The 20,854-nt window shown below is 39.6% G+C and overlaps 1 protein-coding gene across 2 annotated transcripts in view; it reads right to left on the bottom strand.

Annotated features, from left to right (window-relative positions):
* LOC306848569 (immunoglobulin mu heavy chain-like) overlaps positions 1 to 20,854 on the bottom strand; it is a 187,890-nt gene that overhangs the window by 40,570 nt on the left and 126,466 nt on the right. For both annotated transcript variants that reach the window (XM_079383206.1, XM_079383207.1), the window contains exon 7: positions 1,103 to 1,396. In XM_079383206.1, coding sequence (XP_079239332.1) covers positions 1,103 to 1,396 — 294 coding nt within the window. The remainder of the gene's footprint in view (positions 1 to 1,102; positions 1,397 to 20,854) is intronic.

The raw sequence follows: 20,854 nt of genomic DNA, 5'->3' as shown, positions 1-20,854 counted from the left end.
CTCACAACCTGTAAGTATGTTTTCATATTTAAAGAACTTGCTACTTACTATTCAAAGGTGAGTTTTGAGCAGTGTAGAGTAGCGGTTGATGTTTCTTGTTTCTCCGATCACAAATTCAGAGATGGTAATGTTTACGCGGTGCATAAAAATACAGTATAAATCATTATAATCAGTAATTATGTCTCCACTGGATGCAACCATTGCCTCGTTTGTCATTGTCTCATTGCGACGGGACACAGCATCACAATAAGGGGTAAGGGGCGTAACATTTCCATCACACGTTTTTGGTATTCTGCCAATCACAACACACTGGATAGCTGGCCAATCAGAGCACACCTCGCTTCTCAGAACGATGAGCTTTGTAAAAATCTGCACATTTCAGAAAGGCGGGGCATATAATGTACAGTATGTGGAAAATAATGTGCTTTATAACCTTAAACCACATAAACACATTATATTGCACCAAATAAACAAAACGATGTTCTTTTTAGCAACGTCATATGACCCCTTTAAATATGTGTATGTCCGAATCGCATGAGAATTAGTGCACCAGCCAGGTAATTCTCACCTACTCTTTTAGGGGGAAGTCGTGGCCTAATGGTTAGAGAGTCTGGCCTAATGGTTAGAGAGTCTGGCCTAATGGTTAGAGAGTCGGACTCGTAATCCAAAGGTTGCAGGTTCAAGTCTCGGGCCGGCAGGGATTGTAGGTGGGGGGAGTGAATGTCCAGCGCTCTCTCCACCCTCAATACCACGACTGAGGTGCCCTTGAGCAAGGCACCGAACCCCCAACTGCTCCCCGGGTGCTGCAGCATAAAATGGCTGCCCACTGCTCCGGGTGTATGTTCACGGTGTGTGTGTGTTCACTGCTGTGATATGCTGTGCATACTTGGCGGAATGTCACTTCACTTAAGAATACTGAGAATTCAGACATACTTATTTGCTTGCCTACTACTTTTTGCCTACTATATAGTAGGGAAGTATGCAGTTTCAAACGCAGCTTCAGACTCTTAGTATACCATTTGAATTGGGGGTATGGTTATGTTCTGTGCAAAACCTTCCTGCTATATACTGGCAGGGTTACTGTCACATTTGGCGTGTTTACCTGCACAAATACTGGTGTTTTTAGCAGAAGTCTGCCCATTGTGTCCATCTGCAATTTGACAGGTGTAAGTGACCCCTTTGTTCCACTCTTCCTGTGGCACCAGTATCTCACTGTACACTTTCACATGTCCATCATCCATCACTGTCCTGTCTAAAGGTGAGCCGGTTTTCTCCTTTGATTCTGAAAGCCACTTGATCTTTGGGTCGAATCCTGTCCCAGAACACTCCAGCTTCTGGGGCCCTGAACTAGAGCTACCCACACTGGGAACAGTGACAAGCTGTATGGTGGGATTACCTGAGGACAAAAATGTGTCAGATGTTCAGTGAAGAAAACATAATACATCATTAATAAAATTCAGTACATTCCATCAATTACTGCCCCTAATAGATTCATTAATTAATGTGTAATTAAACTCAAAATCTTCTCCACCTGATTAAAAATGCATCTTTAAAAATACACAATACTAGGGGTTGACTTCTGGATGGCAGATAGAGTAGACATGTTTGTGTGTATCTCCCGCTCTAACTGTTTCTTTTGAGCCACTCCATACGTTAATTTTACTTTTAAACGGATCATAATGACGAAATTTATACTCTTTTCGTTTACATGGCCTCAAAAGAGAGAAAACAAAGTATAAAATAAACCAAAACAGACGCCACTGACATCGATTCCAGCGAGCTCAATATGGCAGGAATTGCTAAACTGTTGGATAAACATCGCCAGGCTTAATCGTCCGAATTTAAGTAGACTACTCCTCCAAGATTGCTTCTCTTGAGTCCAATGCTAATGCTCTTGACGAACGCATGCCTGCACTGGAAGCGACTTGCACCGCTCTGTCTGACAGCAACACAAAGCTGTTAGCTAAAGTTATAGATTTCGAATTGCGCAGCAAATAATTTTTTTAACATGTCAGCTGCTTATTTCAAATATATATGTATATGGCATAGACTGTGTTTTTGCTTCAGCCAGAAGTTATAGGTACACAGAGGCCTACTTATAAATAGCGACATATATATAGTGATGTATAGGTTGGTATACAGTAAGTAGCCTATTTATATGGGTGTACATATGTATATATGTTGATATTTTTAGTTCTGCTGGCAGTTTTTTTTGTTTTGTTTTTTGGTTCACATGTGTATTTGGGACAGATTTTTAGTTTTGCAGTGGCATATTTACTGCATTTGCATTAATAATATAAGGTATATTTATAATGAAAGGGTCCCTGTTTATGTGTATTGTATTTTGTAATTGAACCAGTCTGGACCACTGGTAATGCAGCCGTGTCGTTTTCAGTAGGGTATTGTTGAAGTCATGTTCCTTACTCAAGACTTCTTGTTTCCCTCTGAATCCTTGGCTCAAGCCGAGTCGAAGGAAGTCCAAATTGTAAAAATCGTTAGGTTTAATTTTTTTTTCGCTATTTGTAATTGTTCGTAAAAAGCTAAATTTTCAAACTCATCCTAGATGGTTCGTCCGATGCCCTGAAGGAGCCTTAGACGTTTCGAGGCAGCGCCACATAGTGGTAAAATTAAATATTTACATGCTTATAACTTTGGGTGGGGTTGACTTATTTTCACAGGATTTACGTTTTTACAATCCTGAATCCTTGCCGAGTCCATCAATACCAAACTTGCCAGGTTTGGGCTCATGGTTTGTTCAAAGTTGCATTGTAGCTCTTAAAAAACATTTGCCAATATCTTAGAAACCGTCTCCGATCGACACAAAACCACTATAGGAAATTCTAAAACTTAGCGTCCCGGTTATACGCTACCACCCAATTGCCAAAATTGTGATTGTAAGTGGTACAAAAATGCAAACAAATTCGACAGTCAGTCATTTTTCATCTACTCGTATACAAATGTCTATAATTCCAAAACAAAATTAGATATTTTCACCATATTTGACACACATATGTATGGGCACACTCACTCAATGAATTGCCACCTAGTGGTCAGGAGATATGAAGAAAGCATATTTTTTCTTATAACTTCTGAATGGTTTTGCCAGAAATCATAAAAAATGGTCTCTTTCGATTCAGAGCATCATGCCGAGTCCAACCATATCCAATTTTCCCATGTCAGCCATTTTGGGCGTCGGCCATGTTGAATTTTGTTGTAAAATGCTATATTTTACGAACTCATCAACATATCGTTACAAAACTCGGTATGCTTCTTCGGCACCGTGTCCTGATGGTACTCAAATGGCTTGGATACAGCGCCACCTTGTGGTCAAAAGTTACAATGAAATGTCTAAAAATGCTAATAACGTTTGCTTAAATTAGCCTATTGTAATAAAACTCATGATGATAGATTCCTTGGTTCCGAGAACATCGATACAAATTTGACCTTAATTGGATGAATTTCCTGTCCGCCATTTTGATTCATGTTAAAAACCTACTTTTTCGAACTCCTCCTAGACCGTTCCTCCGATTTTCACCAAATTTGACTCGGATCATCTTCAGACCATGCTGACAAAAAGTTATGGATTTTGTGTCGCTATACGAAACATTTTTTGTCATCTTACCAACGAATTAGCTGGTAAGATGACAAACTGCATCTAAGGCTGTATCTCAGCGAAACTTTGACATATTCACACCAAAATTTGTATGTGACATTGTGACCTCACACTGACCACGCCACGTCAGTTTGGTATCAGCGCCACCTATTGGTCAAGAGTAATAAGCCATTCATTAATTATTAATAATGAAATTTACAAAAATGCTAATAACTTTTGATTGCATTAGCCTATTGTAATGAATTTGGTCTCATATTATTCCTTGGGTCATGCTGACAACACACATATCAATCATGTCATAGTAAATCGAACTTCCTGTCCGCTATTTTGATTTCTCTTGAAAACATACTTTTTCAATCTCCTCCTAGACCGTTGGTCCGAGTTTCACCAAAATTGAAGCATATCATCCTCAGACCATGCTGACAAAAAGTTATGGATTTCGTGTTGATAGACAAAAACGTTTTCACATACCACAACAACGAATTTGACACATGATGCCAAAGTGACACTTGAGACCGTAACTCTGCAATGCTTTGGCAAATTGACACCAAACTTTGTGTGTACCATTGTCACCTCACACAAAACACACCACATCGATTTGATAACAGTGCCACCTGTTGGTCAAAAGTGAAAAGTCAATCAATCGTATTACTATTCATTTTAAATGATTTTTCACTGTTATTAACAGTTTCCTTGGGTCATGCTGAGAACAGTTATACCAACGTTGCCATAGACAGTTATCTGTTTTTCACATACCACAACAACGAATTTGTGGTATGATGCCAAAATGACACTTGAGGCCGTATCGCTACAATGCTTTGGCATATTGATACCAAACTTTGTGTGTCATTGTCACGTCACACAGAACACATCACATCGATTTGTTGACGTTGCCACCTGTTGGTCAAAAGTAAAAAGTCAATCAATCCTATTACTGCTAGTTTTGAATGATTTTTCACTCATTTGGACTGCAATAATCTTAAAATGGCTTCAATTACTCATTTCTGCAGTTGTTCTGATGCTCCATGCTATGCTTTGCTTCTCGTTTTGCCGCTGATGTGCTTGGCCCCGTCATTGCTGCTTGCAGCTATATTTATTAGGGGCCAAGCACCGAAGGTGCTTAGGCACCTATTGTAATCGTTAGAATTCTTATTAGGGGCCAAGCACCGAAGGTGCTTAGGCACCTATTGAAACCGTTAGCGTTATTATTATTAGGGGCCAAGCACCGAAGGTGCGTAGGCACCTATTGTGTTTGTTAGTGTTATTAGGGGCCAAGCACCGAAGGTGCGTAGGCACCTATTGAAACCGTTAGCGTTATTATTATTAGGGACCAAGCACCGAAGGGTGCGAAGGCACCTATTGAAACCGTTAGCGTTATTATTAGGGGCCAAGCACCGAAGGTGCGTAGGCACCTATTGTGTTTGTTAGTGTTATTATTCTTTTGCTTCTTCTTCTTCTTCTTCTTCTTCCGCCGCGATTCAATGGCAGCCCATAGAACCGATTGCGGGAAAGTTGTAAAATTTGGCACACTGATAGAGGCCAGTCTCACCATTAATCGTAGCAAATTTGGAGTCTCTAACTCAAACTCTCTAGCGCCACCAATTGTCCAAAAACGAGATTTTGAAATGCTAATAACGTTTGAACCGTAAGCCACAAAATGAAATTTCTTTTTTCCTCTGATTCCTTGGCTCATGCCGAGTCGAATGGACACCAAAATTCAAAAATTTCACCTCACTCTGACCAAGACCATGCTGGCAAAAAGTTATGGATTTCGTGACGATACACGAAACGGTTTTCGTTTAACACTTTAACCTTCAACCCCATTTAGGGCCTCGCAGGTGAAAATAACCTACCTGAATTAAAATGGTAACAGTTTGTGACAAAGTGTGCTTACACAAACAAATTAGGTATCTTTGGAAAGAAGAGACTCTGGGCTTTACTATCTATCATCCAGAGTTGATAATGCTCAAAAAGATAAAAAGTTATAGACACTGACGTGCCTTGAAAAATATTTTTCCACACTGAATGTTTTTTTATTTCATATACAAATACATGAAATAAGTCCTGGAGCAATCCAGAAAAGTAATGGATCGAAAGCCATGTGTCTCATCAGTTCATATTTCAAATTTGAAGAAGATACCATGAAAAATGAGATTCCTGCAATATTTTTTCTGAAACTATTTATAGTCCCCCCACCCCCCTGTTTGAGGAAAAATAACCACCAAATGGATTGCAGAATTATACAAGCTATTTTAGTCATTATACATGTTCCTGCATAGTTTTTCAATTATAAAATAATAGACAGATTTATTTGAGCACTAAAAAATACAAAAATAATTATTTGAGTAATAAAAAAGGAAAAAAAATAGAAAAAAAATGCTTTGTATATAGTATGTATACTGAAGTATTCTTCGTTATTCGTTATTACAATGATAAATATCACTGCCAGACGTGAAGTGATATTGCCAGACATGGTCATAGAGTCAGTAAACACACGCTGATGTGCTTCCATTCAGATGATAATAAAGCAGATGGGCCATATAATCAATAATAGCTGATCAATGAATCACAATGATAGCCGTCATAGAGTCGCTAATAAACACGCTGATGTGCGTCCATACAGATTATAATCATGCAGACACGGCCACATTCCCCACACAATACACACACACACATATAAAAAATGTAGAAGAAAAAAAAAACAGTTTTTTATGGATAAAGCAGATCGCTAAGTTATGCCCCGCTCAGATGACAGCGTGCGTCACAGAAGCGTCACTGCCGGCAGGAGGGAGCGCCAAATTCAAATAATCTATATTCCGCTTTTCTGAGACTTTTTTTTCCGTAGACGGTCTCATTATGTTTGTAAGACCGTATTCTACAAAATCGTTTTGTTTTTTTACCACCAAGACGCTGTTTTTGAGCGTAATTTATTCCATAACGGACGCGAACAATAACTCTCTGAAGAAATGAAACGTAAACAAAGGAATATTCATCCTTATTACAACGTTATTGTTTCGCTGGACTAAAAGTGCTCGCTGGGATGTTTTTCTGTGGACCCTTACCTCTCTAACTAAACTGGGATTTCAGCAGTGGACGCGTTTGTGGCTCGTTATTACAATGATAAAGGTACGTACGGCTTTTTTACTCTGCGTGTTTGGATGTGTACTGCTTACACAAATGTAGCAAATTTGTGCCACTCATTCCTTATAAGCTTTCCATCGAAAAACAGCGATCTGTCGTCGATGCTTGAGGCTTAGACCCTCAGAATGATATAGAGTTTGACAAGATTAACTTTGTCCCGTTTCATTTATTCTATTAGAAAACAATGACACATGCAAACAAAGAGCGTTCAGTGCGAGGTCGCTCTGGTGCAGGCTAACAGGTTAACGTATCAACAAATTTGCTGGAAAGATGCCAAACTGCATCTGAGGCTGTATCTCTGCAAAGCTGTGAGATATTTACACCAAACTTTGCATGTGTCATTGTCACCTCACTCTGACCAAGCCACGTCATTTTGGTCACAGAGCCACCTATTGGTCAAGAGTAATAGACCATTCAGTAACCATTGAATACTGAACTTACAGAAATGCTAATAACTTTTGATTGCATCAGCCTATTGTCATGAAACTGGTCTCAAAATATTCCTTGGGTCATGCCGACAACATACATACCAATTATTCTATAATAAGCCGATCTTCCTGTCCGCCATATTGATTCATGTTGAAAACCTACTTTTTCGAACTCCTCCTAGACCGTTCGTCCGATTTTCACCAAAATTGAATGGGATCATCTTCAGACCACGCTGACAAAAAGTTATGGATTTCATGTCGACAGATAAAACCGTTTTCGTATAGTGCTGCTACAAATTTTAGGCATGTTGCAAAAATGAGTCTGAGACTATATCTATGCAATGCTTTGACGTAATTACACCAAACTTTGTGTGTGCCATTGTCAACTCCCACAGAACGCAACAAAGTGCTTTGATTAGAGCATCACCTATTGGCCAAAAGTGATAAGCCATTTAATCATATTACTGGTGGTTTTATTTATAATTTTCAGCCCTTTCAATTACAATCGTGCAATTATTGCTTTTGTTACTCATTGTTGCATTTGGTCTGATGCTCCGTGCCATGTTTAGCTCCTGACTTTGCCGTTGGAGTGCTTGGCCCCGTGATTGCTGCTTGCAGCTATATTTAGGGGCCAAGCACCGAAGGTGCTTAGGCACCTATTGAAACCGTTAGCGTTATTATTATTCTCCTTCTTCTTCTTCTTCTTCCGCCGCAAATGAATGGCAGCCCATATAGGCGATTGCGGGAAAGTTGTAAAATTTGGCACACTGACAGATGATAGTGTCAGCAGTAACCACAGCAAATTTGGAGTCTCTAACTCAAACTCTCTAGCGCCACCAATTGTCCAAAAATTCAATTTTGAACTGCTAATAACGTTTGAACAGTAAGCCACAAAATTCAAATTATTTCATCCTCTGAATCCTTGGCTCAAGCCGAGTCGAATCAAGTCCAAAAATCAAAAATCGCAAGGTTTAGTTTTTTCGCTATCTTCAATTGTTCGTAAAACCTACTTTGTCGAACTCGTCCTAGACGGTTTGTCCAATTCTCACCAAAATTGGCTCAGATCATCTACAGCCCATGGAGGCAAAAAGTTATGGAATTCAAGATGATTCGTACAAGCGTTCTCGAATACTACACTAACGAATTTGCAGAAAAGCACGTAAAGATGGATCTGAGGCTATATCTCCGCAAGGGTTTGGCGTATTGACACGAAACTTTGTGTATGTTATACCAAGCATGACCTAAGGCTACGTGCAGTGAGTCGGCGCTGTGCCACCTAGTGGTCAGGAGATATGAAAAATTCATATTTTTGCTTATAACTTGTGAATGGTTTGGCCAAAAATCAACAAACTGGTCTCATTGGATTCGGAACATCATGCCGAGTCCAACCATATCCAATTTTCCCATGTCAGCCATTTTAGGCGTCGGCCATGTTGAATTTTGTAATAAAGTGCTATATTTTACGAACGAATTAACGTATTGTTACGAAACTTGGTATGGGTCATTAGCACGACGCCCTGAAGGAGCCTGCGAAGTTTCGAAGCAGCGCCACCTAGTGGTAAAATCACATTTTCACATGCTTATAACTTTGGTTGGGGTTCACATATTTTCACAGCAGTCACCTTTTTAGACTCCTGAATCGTAGCCGAGTCCATTGATACCAAATTTGTCAGGTTTAGCCTTATGGTTTGCGCTACGTTGCATTTTAGCGCTTAAAAAACATCTGGCAATATCTTAGAAACCGTTACTCCAATCAACACGAAACCACCGTAGGAAGTTCGAAAACTTAGCGTCCCGGTAATTTTAGCCATTGACCAATTGCCAAAATTTTGATCGTAAGTGGCACAAAAATGCAAACAAAGTCAACAGTCAGTCATTTTTTATCTACTTATACACTAATATGTCTATAACTCCAAAACAAAATGAGATATTTTCACCAAATTTGCCACGCATATGTATGGGCACACTCTAAGGACACTTACAAAATTAGGTGGGATTGTGCCTCTTGGTGGCGCTATAATTGAACAAAACATGAAATTGTCATTGACTATAATGGAGACTGTTATTAATAGATTCCTTGGGTCATGCTGAGAACAGTTATACCAACGTTGCCATAGTCAGTTATCTGGTTTTCACATACCACAACAACGAATTTCAGGTATGATGCCAAAATCACACTTGAGGCCGTATCTCTACAATGCTTTGGCATATTGATACCAAATTATGTTGTGTGGGTCATTGTCACATCACACAGAAAACATCACATCGATTTGTTGACGGTGCCACCTGTTGGTCAAAAGTAAAAAGTCAATCAATCCTATTACTGCTAGTTTTGAATGAATTTTCAGCCATGTTTACTACAATAATCTTAAAATGGCTTCAATTACAAATTTTTGCAGTTGTTCTGATGCTCCATGCTATGCTTTGCTTCTCGTTTTGCCGCTGGTGTGCTTGGCCCCGTCATTGCTGCTTGCAGCTATATTTAGGGGCCAAGCACCGAAGGTGCTTAGGCACCTATTGAAACCGTTAGCGTTATTATTATTAGGGGCCAAGCACCGAAGGTGCTTAGGCACCTATTGTAATCGTTAGAATTCTTATTATTATTATTATTATTATTATTATTCTTCTTCCGCCGCAAAGTCAATGGCAGCCCATAGAACCAATTGCGGGAAAGTTGTACAATTTGGCACACTGATAGATGATACTGTAAATACTAATCACACCAAATTTGGAGTCTCTAACTCAAACTCTCTAGCGCCACCGCTTGTCCAAATATTCAATTTTGAAATGCTAATAACGTTTGATCCGTAAGCCACAAAATTAAAATTAAAATTCCTCTGAATCATTGGCTCAAGCCGAGTCGACTCATGTCCAAAATTCAAAATTCGTGAGGTTTAGTTTTTTCGCTATATTCAATTGTTCGTAAAACCTACTTTGTCAAACTCGTCCTAGACGATTTGTCCGATTCTCACCAAAATTGGCTCAGATCATCTACAGACCATGGAGGGCAAAAGTTATGCAATTAATGTCGATTCGTCCAAGCGTTTTCGAATACCACACTAACGAATTTGCCGAAAAGCACGCTAAAATGGATCTGAGGCTATATCTCCGCAAGGGTTTGGCGAATTGACACGAAACTTGGTGTATGTTATACCAAGCATGACCTAAGGCTACGTGCAGTGATTCGGCACTGTGCCACCTAGTGGTCAGGAGATATGAAAAATTCATATTTTTGCTTATAACTTGTGAATGATTTGGCCAAAAATCACAAAACAGGTCTCATTGGATTCAGATCATCATGCCGAGTCCAATCATATCAAATTTTACCATGTAAGCCATTTTAGGCGTCGGCCATGTTGAATTTTGTAGTAAAATGCTATATTTTACGAACGAATTAACGTATCGTTACGAAACTTGGTATGGGTCATTAGCACGACGCCCTGAAGGAGCCTGAGAAGTTTCGAAGCAGCGCCACCTAGTGGTAAAATCAAATTTTCACATGCTTATCACTTTGGGTGGGGTTCACATATTTTCACAGCAGTCACCATTTTAGACTCCTGAATCGTAGCCGAGTCCATTGTTACCAAATTTGTCAGGTTTAGCCTTATGGTTTGCGCTACGTAGCATTTTTGCGCTTAAAAAACATCTGGCAATATCGTAGAAACCGTTACTCCGATCGACACGAAACCACCGTAGGAAGTTCGGAAACTTAGCGTCCCGTTAATTTTATCCATTGACCAATTGCCAAAATTTTGATCGTAAGTGGCACAAAAATGCAAACAAAGTCAACAGTCAGTCATTTTTTATCTACTTACACACAAATATGTCTATAACTCCAAAACAAAATGAGCTATATTCACCAAATTTGACACGCATATGTATGGGCACACTCTAAGGACACTTAAAAAATTAGGTGGGATTGTGCCTCTTGGTGGCGCTATAATTGAACAAAACATGAAATTGTCATTGACTATCTTACGAATGCATTGGTGTACCATTCCGAAACTTTATATGTATCATGGAGACCACGACCTGAAAGTACTCAAAATGTTTTCAGACAGTGCCATCTTGTGGTCAAAATTCATAATGAAATGGCAAAAAAGTGCTTATATCTTTCTGTGAATTTTACCTATTGTGACGGGACTGTTATTAATAGATTCCTTGGGTCATGCTGAGAACACAGAACACATCACATTGATTTGTTGACATTGCCACCTGTTGGTCAAAAGTAAAAAGTCAATCAATCCTATTACTGCTAGTTTTGAATGAATTTTCAGCCATTTTTACTACAATAATCTTAAAATGGCTTCAATTACAAATTTTTGCAGTTGTTCTGATGCTCCATGCTATACTTTGCTTCTCGTTTTGCCGCTGGTGTGCTTGGCCCCGTCATTGCTGCTTGCAGCTATATTTCTCCTTCTTCTTCTTCTTCTTCCGCCGCAAATGAATGGCAGCCCATATAGGCGATTGCGGGAAAGTTGTAAAATTTGGCACACTGACAGATGATAGTGTCAGCAGTAATCACACCAAATTCTGAGTCTCTAACTCAAACTCTCTAGCGCCACCAATTGTCCAAAAATGCGATTTTGAAATGCTAATAACGTTTGAACCGTAAGCCACAAAATGAAAATTCTTTTTTCCTCTGATTCCTTGGCTCATGCTGAGTCGAATGGACACCAAAATTCAAAAATCGTAAGGTTTAGTTTTTTCGCTATCTTCAATTGTTTGTAAAACCTACTTTGTCGAACTCGTCCTAGACGATTCGTCCGATTCTCACCAAAATTGGCTCAGATCATCTACAGACCATGGAGGCAAAAAGTTATGGAATTCAAGTCGATTTGTCAAACAATTTCCGAATAGCCCACGAACAAATTCTACGAAAACCACGTAAAAGTGAACGTGAGGCTATATCTCCGCAACAGTTTGACCTATTGAGACCAAACTGGGTGTGTGTTGTAACAAGCATGACCTGAGACTACCTACAGTGTTTCGGCGCTGTGCCCCCTGGTGGTCAGGAGATATAAAAATTGCATATTTTTGCTCATAACTTCTGAATGCTCTGACCAAAAATCACAAAACTGGTGTCTTTAGATTCAGTACATCATGCCGAGTCGAACGATATCCAATTTTCCCAATTCAGCCATTTTGGGCGTCGGCCATTTTGAATTTACATTTAAATTGCTGTATCTTAAGAACGCATTAGCGTATCGTTTCGCAAATAATTGCAAAAATGTTCGGTACCAGGCCCTGAATGTACACAAAAAATTTGGGGGCAGCGCCACCTTGTGGTCAAACATTATAACGAAATTTCGAAAAATGCTAATAACTTTTGCGTACATTAGCCTATTGTTATCAAACTGGTATTGCTAGATTCCTTGGTTCGTGCCGAGAACATTGATACCAATTTTGCCATAATTGGCGGAACTTCCTGTCCGCCATTTTGATTCATGTTGAAAACCTACTTTTTCGAACTCCTCCTAGACCGTTATTCGGATTTTCACCAAATTTGACTCTGATCATCTTCAGACCATGCTGGCAAAAAGTTATGGATTTCGTGACGATACACGAAACGGTTTTCGTTTAACGTATCAACAAATTTGCTGGAAAGATGCCAAACTGCATCTGAGGCTGTATCTCTGCAAAGCTTTGAGATATTTACACCAAACTTTGCATGTGTCATTGTCACCTCACTCTGACCAAGCCACGTCATTTTGGTCACAGCGCCACCTATTGGTCAAGAGTAATAGACCATTCAGTAACCATTGAATACTGAACTTACAGAAATGCTAATAACTTTTGATTGCATCAGCCTATTGTCATGAAACTGGTCTCAAAATATTCCTTGGGTCATGCCGACAACATACATACCAATTATTCTATAATAAGCCGATCTTCCTGTCCGCCATATTGATTCATGTTGAAAACCTACTTTTTCGAACTCCTCCTAGACCGTTCGTCCGATTTTCACCAAAATTGAATGGGATCATCTTCAGACCACGCTGACAAAAAGTTATGGATTTCATGTCGACAGATAAAACCGTTTTTGTATAGTGCTGCTACAAATTTTAGTCATATTGCCAAAATGAGTCTGAGACTATATCTATGCAAAGCTTTGACGTAATTACACCAAACTTTGTGTGTGCCATTGTCGACTCACACAGAACGCAACAAAGTGCTTTGATTAGAGCGTCACCTATTGGCCAAAAGTGATAAGCCATTTAATCATATTACTGGTGGTTTTATTTATAATTTTCAGCCATTTCAATTACAATCGGTCAATTATTGCTTTTGTTACTCATTGTTGCATTTGGTCTGATGCTCCATGCCATGTTTAGCTTCTGACTTTGCCATTGGAGTGCTTGGCCCCGTGATTGCTGCTTGCAGCTATATTTAGGGGCCAAGCACCGAAGGTGCGGAGGCACCTATTGTGTTTGTTAGTGTTATTAGGGGCCAAGCACCGAAGGTGCGTAGGCACCTATTGTGTTTGTTAGTGTTATTAGGGGCCAAGCACCGAAGGTGCTTAGGCACCTATTGTAATCGTTAGAATTCTTATTATTATTATTATTATTATTATTATTCTTCTTCCGCCGCAAAGTCAATGGCAGCCCATAGAACCAATTGCGGGAAAGTTGTACAATTTGGCACACTGATAGATGATACTGTAAATACTAATCACACCAAATTTGGAGTCTCTAACTCAAACTCTCTAGCGCCACCACTTGTCCAAATATTCAATTTTGAAATGCTAATAACGTTTGATCCGTAAGCCACAAAATTAAAATTAAAATTCCTCTGAATCATTGGCTCAAGCCGAGTCGACTCATGTCCAAAATTCAAAATTCGTAAGGTTTAGTTTTTTCGCTATATTCAATTGTTCGTAAAACCTACTTTGTCAAACTCGTCCTAGACGATTTGTCCGATTCTCACCAAAATTGGCTCAGATCATCTACAGACCATGGAGGGCAAAAGTTATGCAATTAATGTAGATTCGTCCAAGCGTTTTCGAATACCACACTAACGAATTTGCCGAAAAGCACGCAAAAATGGATCTGAGGCTATATCTCCGCAAGGGTTTGGCGAATTGACACGAAACTTGGTGTATGTTATACCAAGCATGACCTAAGGCTACGTGCAGTGATTCGGCACTGTGCCACCTAGTGGTCAGGAGATATGAAAAATTCATATTTTTGCTTATAACTTGTGAATGATTTGGCCAAAAATCACAAAACAGGTCTCATTGGATTCAGATCATCATGCCGAGTCCAATCATATCAAATTTTACCATGTAAGCCATTTTAGGCGTCGGCCATGTTGAATTTTGTAATAAAGTGCTATATTTTACGAACGAATTAACGTATCGTTACGAAACTTGGTATGGGTCATTAGCACGACGCCCTGAAGGAGCCTGAGAAGTTTCGAAGCAGCGCCACCTAGTGGTAAAATCAAATTTTCACATGCTTATCACTTTGGGTGGGGTTCACATATTTTCACAGCAGTCACCATTTTAGACTCCTGAATCGTAGCCGAGTCCATTGTTACCAAATTTGTCAGGTTTAGCCTTATGGTTTGCGCTACGTAGCATTTTTGCGCTTAAAAAACATCTGGCAATATCGTAGAAACCGTTACTCCGATCGACACGAAACCACCGTAGGAAGTTCGAAAACTTAGCGTCCCGGTAATTTTATCCATTGACCAATTGCCAAAATTTTGATCGTAAGTGGCACAAAAATGCAAACAAAGTCAACAGTCAGTCATTTTTTATCTACTTACACACAAATATGTCTATAACTCCAAAACAAAATGAGCTATATTCACCAAATTTGACACGCATATGTATGGGCACACTCTAAGGACACTTAAAAAATTAGGTGGGATTGTGCCTCTTGGTGGTGCTATAATTGAACAAAACATGAAATTGTCATTGACTATAATGGAGACTGTTATTAATAGATTCCTTGGGTCATGCTGAGAACAGTTATACCAACGTTGCCATGGTCAGTTATCTGGTTTTCACATACCACAACAACGAATTTGAGGGATGATGCCAAAATCACACTTGAGGCTGTATCTCTACAATGCTTTGGCATATTGATACCAAATGATGTTGTGTGTGTCATTGTCACATCACACAGAACACATCACATCGATTTGTTGACGGTGCCACCTGTTGGTCAAAAGTAAAAAGTCAATCAATCCTATTACTGCTACTTTTAAATGATTTTTCAGCCATTTCGACTACAATAATCTTAAAATGGCTTCAATTTCCCATTTCTGCAGTTGGTCTGATGCTCCGTGCTATGCTTTGCTCCTCGTTTTGCTGCTGATGTGCTTGGCCCCGCAATTGCTGCTTGCAGCTATATTTATTCTTTTGCTTCTTCTTCTTCTTCTTCTTCTTCCGCCGCGATTCAATGGCAGCCCATAGAACCGATTGCGGGAAAGTTGTAAAATTTGGCACACTGATAGAGGCCAGTCTCACCATTAACCGTAGCAAATTTGGAGTCTCTAACTCAAACTCTCTAGCGCCACCAATTGTCCAAAAATGCGATATTGAAATGCTAATAACTTTTGAACCGTAAGCCACAAAATGGAAATTCTTTTTTCCTCTGATTCCTTGGATCATGCCGAGTCGAATGGACACCAAAATTCAAAAATCGTAAGGTTTAGTTTTTTCGCTATTTTCAATTGTTCGTAAAACCTACTCTTTCGAACTCGTCCTAGGCCGTTGCACCGAATCTCACGAAAATTGAACCAGATCATCTTCAGACCATGCTGGCAAAAAGTTATGGAATTCAAGTTGATTTGTCAAACCATTTCCGAATAGCCCACGAACAAATTCTACGAAAACCACGCCAAAGTGAACGTGAGGCTATATCTCCGCAACTGTTTGGCCTATTGAGACCAAACTGGGTGTGTGTTGTAACAAGCATGACCTGAGACTACCTACAGTGTTTCGGCGCTGTGCCCCCTGGTGGTCAGGAGATATAAAAATTGCATATTTTTGCTCATAACTTCTGAATGCTCTGACCAAAAATCACAAAACTGGTGTCTTTAGATTCAGTACATCATGCCGAGTCGAACGATATCCAATTTTCCCAATTCAGCCATTTTGGGCGTCGGCCATTTTGAATTTACATTGAAATTGCTGTATCTTAAGAACGCATTAGCGTATCGTTTCGCAAATAATTACAAAAATGTTCGGTACCCGGCCCTGAATGTACACAAAAAATTTGGGGGCAGCGCCACCTTGTGGTCAAAGGTTATAACGAAATTTCGAAAAATGCTAATAACTTTTGCGTACATTAGCCTATTGTTATCAAACTGGTATTGCTAGATTCCTTGGTTCGTGCCGAGAACATTGATACCAATTTTGCCATAATGGGCTGAACTTCCTGTCCGCCATTTTGATTCATGTTGAAAACCTACTTTTTCGAACTCCTCCTAGACCGTTCGTCCGATTTTCACCAAATTTCACTCTGATCATCTTCAGACCATGCTGGCAAAAAGTTATGGATTTCGTGACGATACACGAAACGGTTTTCGTTTAACGTATCAACAAATTTGCTGGAAAGATGCCAAACTGCATCTGAGGCTGTATCTCTGCAAAGCTTTGAGATATTTACACCAAACTTTGCATGTGTCATTGTCACCTCACTCTGACCAAGCCACGTCATTTTGGTCACAGCGCCACCTATTGGTCAAGAGTAATAGATCATTCATTAACCATTGAATATTGAACTTACAGAAATGCTAATAACTTTTGATTGCATCAGCCTATTGTCATGAAACTGGTCTCAAAATATTCCTTGGGTCATGCCGACAACATACATACCAATTATTCTATAATAAGCCGATCTTCCTGTCCGCCATATTGATTCATGTTGAAAACCTACTTTTTCGAACTCCTCCTAGACCGTTCGTCCGATTTTCACCAAATTTGACTCCGATCATCTTCAGACCATGCTGGCAAAAAGTTATGGATTTCGTGACGATACACGAAACGGTTTTCGTTTAACGTATCAACAAATTTGCTGGAAAGATGCCAAACTGCATCTGAGGCTGTATCTCTGCAAAGCTTTGAGATATTTACACCAAACTTTGCATGTGTCATTGTCACCTCACTCTGACCAAGCCACGTCATTTTGGTCACAGCGCCACCTATTGGTCAAGAGTAATAGACCATTCATTAACCATTGAATATTGAACTTACAGAAATGCTAATAACTTTTGATTGCATCAGCCTATTGTCATGAAACTGGTCTCAAAATATTCCTTGGGTCATGCCGACAACATACATACCAATTATTCTATAATAAGCCGATCTTCCTGTCCGCCATATTGATTCATGTTGAAAACCTACTTTTTCGAACTCCTCCTAGACCGCTCGTCCGATTTTCATCAAAATTGAATGGGATCATCTTCAGACCACGCTGACAAAAAGTTATGGATTTCATGTCGACAGATAAAACCGTTTTTGTATAGTGCTGCTACAAATTTTAGGCATGTTGCCAAAATGAGTCTGAGACTATATCTATGCAAAGCTTTGACGTAATTACACCAAACTTTGTGTGTGCCATTGTCAACTCACACAGAACGCAACAAAGTGCTTTGATTAGAGCGTCACCTATTGGCCAAAAGTGATAAGCCATTTAATCATATTACTGGTGGTTTTATTTATAATTTTCAGCCATTTCAATTACAATCGTGCAATTATTGCTTTTGTTACTCATTGTTGCATTTGGTCTGATGCTCCGTGCCATGTTTAGCTCCTGACTTTGCCATTGGAGTGCTTGGCCCCGTGATTGCTGCTTGCAGCTATATTTAGGGGCCAAGCACCGAAGGTGCTTAGGCACCTATTGTTATTGTTAGAATTCCTATTATTATTATTATTATACTTCTTCCGCCGCAAAGTCAATGGCAGCCCATAGAACCGATTGCGGGAAAGTTGTAAAATTTGGCGCACTGATAGATGATACTGTCAATAGTAATCACACCAAATTCTGAGTCTCTAACTCAAACTCTCTAGCGCCACCACTTGTCCAAAAATTCAATTTTGAAATGCTAATAACGTTTGAACAGTAAGCCACAAATTGACAATTATCCTTTCCTCTGAATCCTTGCCTCAAGCCGAGTCGAATCATGTCCAGAATTCAAAAATCGTAAGGTTTAGTTTTTTCGCTATCTTCAATTGTTCGTAAAACCTACTTTATCGAACTCGTCCTAGACGATTTATCCGATTCTCACCAAAATTGGCTCAGATCATCTACAGACCATGGAGGCAAAAAGTTATGGAATTCAAATCGATTCGTCCAAGCATTCTCGAATACCACACTAACGAATTTGCCGAAAAGCGTGCAGAAATAGATCTGACGCTATATCTCCGCAAGGGTTTGGCATATTGACACGAAACTTGGTGAGTGTTATAACAAGCATGATCTGAGGCTACGTGCAGTGATTCGGCGCTGTGCCACCTAGTGGTCAGGAGATATGAAAAATTCTTATTTTTGCTTATAACTTGTGAATGATTTGGGCAAAAATCACAAAACGGGTCTCATTGGATTCAAAGCATCATGCCGAGTCCAACCATATCCAATTTTCCCATGTCAGCCATTTTGGGCGTCGGCCATGTTCAATTTTGTAGTAAAATGCTATATTTTACGAACGAATTAAAGTATCGTTACGAAACTTGGTATGTGTCATTAGCACGACGGCGTGAATGAGCCTGAGAAGTTTCGAAGCAGCGCCACCTAGTGGTAACATCACAGTTTCACATGCTTATAACTTTGGGTGGGGTTCACATATTTTCACAGCAGTCACCTTTATAGACTCCTGAATCGTAGCCGAGTCCATCGATACCAAATTTGTCAGGTTTAGCCTTATGGTTTGCGCTACGTTGCATTTTTGCGCTTAAAAAACATCTGGCAATATCGTAGAAACCGTTACTCCGATCGACACGAAACCACCGTAGGAAGTTCGCAAACTTAGCGTCCCGGTAATTTTATCCATTGACCAATTGCCAAAATTTTGATTGTAAGTGGCACAAAAATGCAAACAAAGTCAACAGTCAGTCATTTTTTATCTACTTACACACAAATATGTCTATAACTCCAAAACAAAATGAGATATATTCACCAAATTTGACACGCATATGTATGGGCACACTCTAAGGACACTTAAAAAATTAGGTGGGATTGTGCCTCTTGGTGGCGCTATAACTGAACAAAACATGAAATTGTGATTGACTATCTTACGAATGCATTGGTGTACCATTCCGAAACTTTATATGTATCATGGAGACCACGACCTGAAAGTACTCAAAATGTTTTGAGACAGTGCCATCTTGTGGTCAAAATTCATAATGAAATGGCAAAAAAGTGCTTATATCTTTCTGTGAATTTTACCTATTGTGACGAGACTGTTATTAATAGATTCCTTGGGTCATGCTGAGAACAGTCATACCAACGTTGCCATAGTCAGTTATCTGGTTTTCACATACCACAACAACGAATTTGAGGTATGATGCCAAAATGACACTTGAGGCCGTATCTCTACAATGCTTTGGCATATTGATACCAAACTTTGTGTGTGTCATTGTCACATCACACAGAACACATCACATTGATTTGTTGACGTTGCCACCTGTTGGTCAAAAGTAAAAAGTCAATCAATCCTATTACTGCTAGTTTTGAATGAATTTTCAGCCATGTTTACTACAATAATCTTAAAATGGCTTCAATTACTAATTTTTGCAGTTGTTCTGATGCTCCATGCTATGCTTTGCTTCTCGTTTTGCCGCTGGTGTGCTTGGCCCCGTCATTGCTGCTTGCAGCTATATTTATTCTTTTTCTTCTTCTTCTTCCGCCGCGTTTCAATGGCAGCACATAGAACCGATTGCGGGAAAGTTGTAAAATTTGGCACACTGATAGAGGCCAGTCTCACCATTAACCGTAGCAAATTTGGAGTCTCTAACTCAAACTCTCTAGCGCCACCAATTGTCCAAAAATGCGATTTTGAAATGCTAATAACTTTTGAACCGTAAGCCACAAAATGAAAATTCTTTTTTCCTCTGATTCCTTGGCTCAAGGCGAGTCGAATGGACACCAAAATTCAAATATCGTAAGGTTTAGTTTTTTCGCTATTTTCAATTGTTCGTAAAACCTACTCTTTCGAACTTGTCCTAGGCCGTTGCACCGAATCTCACGAAAATTGAACCAGATCATCTTCAGACCATGCTGGCAAAAAGTTATGGAATTCAAGTTGATTTGTCAAACCATTTCCGAATAGCCTACGAACAAATTCTACGAAAACCACGTATAAGTGAACGTGAGGCTATATCTCCGCAACAGTTTGGCCTATTGAGACCAAACTGGGTGTGTGTTGTAACAAGCATGACCTGAGACTACCTACAGTGTTTCGGCGCTGTGCCCCCTGGTGGTCAGGAGATATAAAAATTGCATATTTTTGCTCATAACTTCTGAATGCTCTGACCAAAAATCACAAAACTGGTGTCTTTAGATTCAGTACATCATGCCGAGTCGAACGATATCCAATTTTCCCAATTCAGCCATTTTGGGCGTCGGCCATTTTGAATTTACCTTCAAATTGCTGTATCTTAAGAACGCATTAGCGTATCGTTTCGCAAATAATTACAAAAATGTTCGGTACCAGGCCCTGA

The sequence above is a fragment of the Barbus barbus genome (genome assembly GCF_936440315.1).
Source record: "Barbus barbus genome assembly, chromosome: 28".
Lineage (NCBI taxonomy): Eukaryota > Metazoa > Chordata > Actinopteri > Cypriniformes > Cyprinidae > Barbus > Barbus barbus.
The sequence above is the reverse complement of the archived record's forward strand: the minus strand, read 5'-3'. Positions and strand labels throughout refer to the sequence as shown.